General features: G+C 55.2%; 1 protein-coding gene across 1 annotated transcript in view; it reads left to right on the top strand.

The window, feature by feature from the left end:
- Window positions 1-2,881: 2,881 nt before the first annotated feature.
- The window catches only part of PLLP (plasmolipin), a 20,051-nt gene continuing 16,821 nt past the window's right edge, over window positions 2,882-6,111 (top strand). The window contains exon 1 of the mRNA XM_049622203.1: window positions 2,882-3,144. Coding sequence (XP_049478160.1) covers window positions 3,010-3,144 — 135 coding nt within the window. The 5' untranslated portion in view covers window positions 2,882-3,009. The remainder of the gene's footprint in view (window positions 3,145-6,111) is intronic.

The following is a 6,111-nucleotide window of genomic DNA, read 5'->3' as shown; positions in this document are numbered from 1 at the left end:
TTTTAAAATAATAAAACCCACTCTATTACCGAGGGTTTAATAACCAGGTGGTCTGGCCCCTGGCTGCCTCTTAAACATCATCTCTCCCCAATCCCTTCAGCTCATAATCTTTTGTCCCGCCTCAAAGACCCCAAAGTCTTTCCTGCCCCAGGGCCTTTGCACATATGGTGGTTTTCTCTGCCTGGAAAGTTCTTTTTCTGCCTGATTCCTATTCATCCTTCAGATCTCTGCTTAAATGTTTATACTTTCCCTGACACTCCCCAACCCTCAATTATTCTCTCCCATGGGGTCCTGCTCTTTTCCTGTAGTAATGTAATCACAATTGGTAACTATAAATTTATCTGTGGGTTTGTATATCTAGATTGTCTGTCTCCCCCATCAGACTTCCTGAGGGCAGGGTTTCTGGTTGGATGGCTCACAGCTCTGTCCTCAGTGCCCAGCCCATGCAAGGTACACCTTAAACATCTGCCCAGTGCCTGAATCTCCACTGCTTCTCCAGCATGCCCTCATCCCACCCCAAGGGAGGGAGGCCCAGCACATAGTAGGTGCTTGGCCAGAGTAGAGAGTCTTTATAAAACTGAGGACTCAGACAAGGCATGCACTGCTGGTGGTCTGTGTGGAGATGGCCTGCTCAGACCCCAGGGACGGAGACTACCCTTGGAAAGGACAGGCATTCTGGGCCTCATCCCTGGCTCTCATTCCCCCACCCCTTCCCAGACCTTCTAAGGCGCCAGTGGAGACTCTGGGTGGGTGGCAGTTTCCTTCCCACTTTTTCTGACGGAGGGGTGGGAGGGCAGCGAGTGAAGTTGGTTTGGAAGAAAATGTCAAAGTAAAAAACAATGCAGTGATTGAGTCTTGCTTGTTGCCATTTGAAAGGAATGAAAGTGGGATTAACCAAAAAAGCAAAATCTAAACCAAAACCAAAACCCAAACACTCTACTGTTCTAGAATCTGCCTCAGAAACAATCATCTTACTGTTTCCCGTGTCATAGTAAAATTAAGGGTTTACCCAAGAGCTGTCTTCTGCACTTGGGCTCCTACAGTGTGCAGAGAGGCTGGTCTCTGAGTCTGCGGCTACCAAGAAGCTCTCCTCATCTCCTGAGTGTGTGTGGGGTGGGCAGGAGGGGCTCAGGTGCATTGTGGCAGAGGGGGTTGGACACCCAGTGTTTCCATCATCATCCACCAGTGATATTTTCCATCAGATATTAGCCATCAGATCTTGTCACCCTCCTGTCTGAAACCCACCAGTCCTCAGAATAAAATGTTAACCTCTCCCCTCCATTATTGCGTAGGCTGAATAAATGGCCACCCAAAGATAGCAGATCCTATCCCTGGAATCTGTAAATTTACTGTCTAAAGAAAAAGAGTCTTTGCAGATTAGATTCTTGATATGGAAGGTAATCTGGATTACCTGGGTTGGCAGAGATTGGGGAGATGAGGTCACAGGTCAAGGTCAAGGCCACCACCCAGAGCTAGAAGAACAAGGAAGATAGTCTTCTAGAGCCTTCAGAGGAACAGCTGTCCTACTGATACCTTGATTTTGACTCACTGAAACTGATTTCGGATTTCTGGCTTCTAGAACTGTAAGGGAATACATTTCTGTTTTGTTTTGTTTTTGTTTTGTTTTTGTCTGTTTTTTAAGCCACCATGTTCAGGTGGCAGCCACGGGAAGCTATTCTGATCATCTAAATAGCCCTATGGGACCTGGTCTCTGCCCACCTGTCAAATCTCCCCCTTGCTCACTTTGCACACAGCCCCACCAAGGATCTTTCCGTTCTTCAAACTAACTAGCTTCCCCCAGCCCCAGGGCCTTTGCACTAACGAAGTTGTTCTCCCAGACCTTCTCTAAGGCAGACCGTACTGATGATTCAGTTCTCTGCATAAATGTCACTTCTCTGAGAGGTCTTCTGTGCCTAGTTTATCTAAAAATTGACTCCTGGCCATCTCTGTCACATCCTCCTATTTTATTTTACTCACAGCATTTGTCACTGAAGTCATTTTTTCTTCCCAGTTCATTACTTGTCATCCCCAGTAGAAAGTGGGATCTGAGAAGCCTCACCTGGCTTGTACCTGCTGTATCCCCAGGGCCTGGGATAGGGCCTGACATATAGTAGGGGTTCTGCAAACACTGGTTGATAATCTGTACAAGCTTCCAAGGCCCGAAGGGTGTGTCTATGTATGCGCATGCGCGCGTGTTTCGGGGTGCAGGTGGAACAATGAAACCCTAACTCCAACATCGTCTCCCACCTTGTGAGTGGCTTCCCCCCATCACGGTATGTCAGGGGCTTCATTTATTTTACACAACAGTCCCTCTATTACAGACGAGGAAACCGAGGCTCAACGATCTTCTAAGTTACTGCTTAGCGCGTTCGGAAGTGAAAACCACATCAGTGGAGTCAGGTGCAGCCACAGTTTACTCAGCCCCTCACCTCCTGGGTGCTAGGTCTCCCGGACTCCTTAGGCGGCGCTGCACAGAGGGGCGGACCTCGCCCTAAGGAGAGAGCTCAGAGAGAAGGGTACCCAGAGCCCTGGAGGCATCCAGGAGAGGGCCTGTAGCACTGCGTTCTGCCAGCCGAGTTTACCCTGGGCTTGGAAGTGACGGGCTAGGAGGGCGCGGAGCAGCGGTCAAGGCTGCGGCGAGGGTGAGGGCGAGTCCCGGCAGGCGGCTTTCCTCGCTAGAGAACGGAGCCGCCGTCCAGGCTGGTTGTGGCACAGACCCATCTCATCGGCCGCGGCCTCGGTGTCCCCGTCTGGAAAGTGGGACGCGGCCTCGAACAGCGTGGGGTGGGTGGGGGCGGCCAGCGGGGAGCGAAGCGTTAAAGGGGCGGGTCCCGCGGCGGGGGCGGGGCCGCAGCTCGACAGCACCTGAGGGCTCGCGGCTCCCCGCCCCTGCACTGCGCGGAGCGCCGGAGCCGGAGCCCCCGGGGAGAGCGGCGCGGCTGCGGGCACTCGCGGCGGGAGGGGCGGCGGCGGCGGTCGGAGCGACGTCAGGAGGCTAGCGGAGCCGCCATGGCCGAGTTTCCGTCGAAAGTGAGCACGCGGACCAGCAGCCCCGCGCAGGGCGCCGGCACTTCGGTCTCCGCGCTGCGCCCGGACCTGGGCTTCGTGCGCTCCAGCCTCGGTGCGCTCATGCTGCTGCAGCTGGTGAGCGCGCGCGGGCCCGCGGGGTCGGGGGCGGCCGGGACGGGAGGAGTCGGGGCTCCGGGGGCTGCCTGGTTTGCTCCTAGTACACCGTCACCTTCGGCTCCCGTGGGCCGCGACGCGCGGTGCCTATCCCGGGGCGCCTCCGGGACGCACGCCCCCGAGACCACCCTGGAGGCCTCTCGCCTCGAGACCTCCCCGTTGCAGACCCTGCAAGCACCCGCGTTCAGGGGGCCCGCTCTCGCTCGCCCGTCGAGCCCTGAGGTGGTCACTGGAGGCCAACCAAAGGAGCGCTCACAGACGCACAATCGCTGCGCACAACTGTCTTTCTCAGTCTCTGCCTTTGCCAGGACGTGGCCCCAGCCCTCCAGGGCACCCGGCTGGAGTGAGGCAAAGTCCCCTCCGAGTGGCTCCGCGTAGTCACTCCCCAGAACACTCCTTGTCTAATCAAGAGGGCACATCCGTTCCGGCGCGTACATTTAGACGCGGCCCTGGGGGCTCCCGCGCGAGAGCCGGGCTTTTCTGGCTTCCACTGGGTGCCCCACCAGGTTCCAGCCGGTTTGGCCGGTCCCGTGGGGCCGAGATACCCCGCCCGATGCAGGCGGGAGGGATTTGTGGGAAGCTAGAGGCAAGGCTCGGATGCCTCCCCGACCCTGTGCACACCGCGGGAGAGACAGACCGGTGGGGACGCCCCACTCCTCCACACATCAGTTCAGGCCCATAGTACCCTCAGGTGGCAGTCAGGAAGCCGGGTGGCTGCCCTTGTGGGAAGCTTCCCCACCAACTGAGGGTCCGTTTTCAGAGGACTAGGGTGGAACTGGAGGTGGGCCAGGATCCATTTTCTTTTAGGGCATCTCCCGCTGTCCCCTCCTGCCGGGTCCTAGCTTGACTGCCTGGCTGGAAGTCTAGGTGGTCGGAGATTTCCGCCGCCCAGGTGTCTGCCCGCCTCCATCTGCACCTGGGTCAGTGCTGGCTCTGTTTTAGAACTTCACAAATCTCTCCCTGGGGCCCCCTCCTCCATCCCAGTCTCTGACTCTTGGAGGGGTTTGTTTAAAATGTAGATTCTTGATCCCCACCCCGGAAGAAATGTGGAATTGGAATTTGAATCTCAGGAAGTGCAGCCCAGAAACCTACATTTGTAATCTTCTCTCAGTTGTTTGGGAGATTCTGGAAGGTGGGTAGGAGGTCGGGTTGGGGGCTGATTGAAGTCGGCTGGTAGAAAGCACCTCTCAGGAGCCGTGCTCCTCCTGGGTGGGAGCCTCGGGCCCTGGGGGCAGAGGAGAGGGGGGATGAATTCGGAGAGGGAGCTTTTGAGTGGGACTTCACTGAACTCTGTGGCAGAGCGAAGGAAAGGGGGTTCAGAGTGTGGGGTGCTGTGTGAGCAGGGCTTGGGGATGGGTGAGTGGAGAGGAAGTTGGGGGGAGTAGGAATCCTGTTGGTGAAGCTGGAGTTGAAGCCCTTTTTCTGAGGAGGTCGGAAGCTGAGGGCCTCAAGTACCACCGCGGGAGATGGGAACCCTGTTCATCTGGCAGCCTCAGCGGGGTTTGCAACAACGGGGAGATCTCTACGGGGCTCTGCAGAGGCTGGTGGGCTGGAACCCTAGGCTGTGATCCTGGTTGTCTGGCATCTTTTGCATTTGAACAGAGAGCTGGGGTTGAGCACATAAGAGGGCCCTGCTGTCCCTGCCAGATCCCCGGTCGATTCCTCTGCAGGAGGCTGTTTCTGATTTGGGGGTCCCTGTGGGCCCAGCAGCCCCGCCCTGAGCATCTGGGCCCCTTGCACAGATATCAACACTGAGGTCTACGTAGAGTGTAGAGGCCTGTGGGGAAGCTTGGCACTTAGGTCTCCGGACTCCTAGGGACTGGGTGTGAGTGGGGTGGCCTTCCTTTGCCCTCCCGGAAGTGCCTTTGCCCCTGGAGGTGGGGGGATGAGGGTCTCTCATCAGAGTTCTGAAGACCTGCACCTTTTAGTGCCTTAACCAATCCACTTGTGGGAGAAGCTGTTTCCTGAGCTGTTTCTTTGGCCACAAAAGACAGTTTCAATGGATGGCTTCCTGGTTCCACCTAACAGGCACCGCCATCTGCTGGGAAGCCATGAAAGCTCCCACCAGTCAGGTGCGAACCATGCTCCAGGTTCTTTGGCAAGGGCATTCTGTCCTCTTATTCTCCCCATTTTACAGGTGAGTAAGCTGAGGCTCAGAGGTTAGTTATTTGTCCGAGATTTCACAGAGTGAGAGAGCTGGGATCTAAGCCCTGGGTGGTCAGACTTTTCTGGCTCATGTTCTTAACTACCACGGTCAGCTGTGCTCCCACAGGTGACAGGTGTGGTGCTTTTGAGGGAGTGATGGAGGTCATCCCTGACACCTGCCTGCTCTCCAGGAGCTCTTAGTCTGTGAGGGAGGTGCCCAGAGGATGAACGTTTTGTGCACGGATCAGGGAAGGCTGCATGGAGGAGACAGTAAGTGGGAGATGAAAGCTAATTCTCCTTTATTTCCCAAAGGATTTGGTGACGTTTTCTAGAAATGGTGGGAGGAGGGAGGAGGGGTGGGCAGAAAGGCCCCAGCTCCTTGGGAAGGAGATGTGCTTTTTGGTATTAAATGTGCCCTGAAGAACCTCAGTGTTCACTGATTTATCACCCCCACATCTGGGTCCAGAAAGAATTTAAATGGAATGTGATATTAAGCCATGTACAGCAGAAAAGTTAAAGTAATACATTGCTTTTTTTTTTTTTTAAAGCTTGTTTGTTTATTTAGAGAGAGGGAGAGAATGAGAGAATCCCAAGCAGACTCTACACTGTCAGTGAGAAGCCCGATACAGGGCTTGAATTCACGAACCATGAGGTCATGACCTGAGCCAAAATCAGGAGTAGCTCGCCCAACCAACTGAGCCACCCAGGCACCTCTAAAGTAATATATTTCTTGAAGTTGGTGTGTGTGTGTGTGTGTGTGTGTGTGTGTGTGTGTGTGTGTGT

The sequence above is a fragment of the Panthera uncia genome (genome assembly GCF_023721935.1).
Source record: "Panthera uncia isolate 11264 chromosome E2 unlocalized genomic scaffold, Puncia_PCG_1.0 HiC_scaffold_19, whole genome shotgun sequence".
NCBI classification, from domain to species: Eukaryota; Metazoa; Chordata; class Mammalia; order Carnivora; family Felidae; genus Panthera; species Panthera uncia.
Note: the sequence above shows the minus strand (reverse complement) of the source record. Positions and strands in the feature narration are given on the sequence as shown.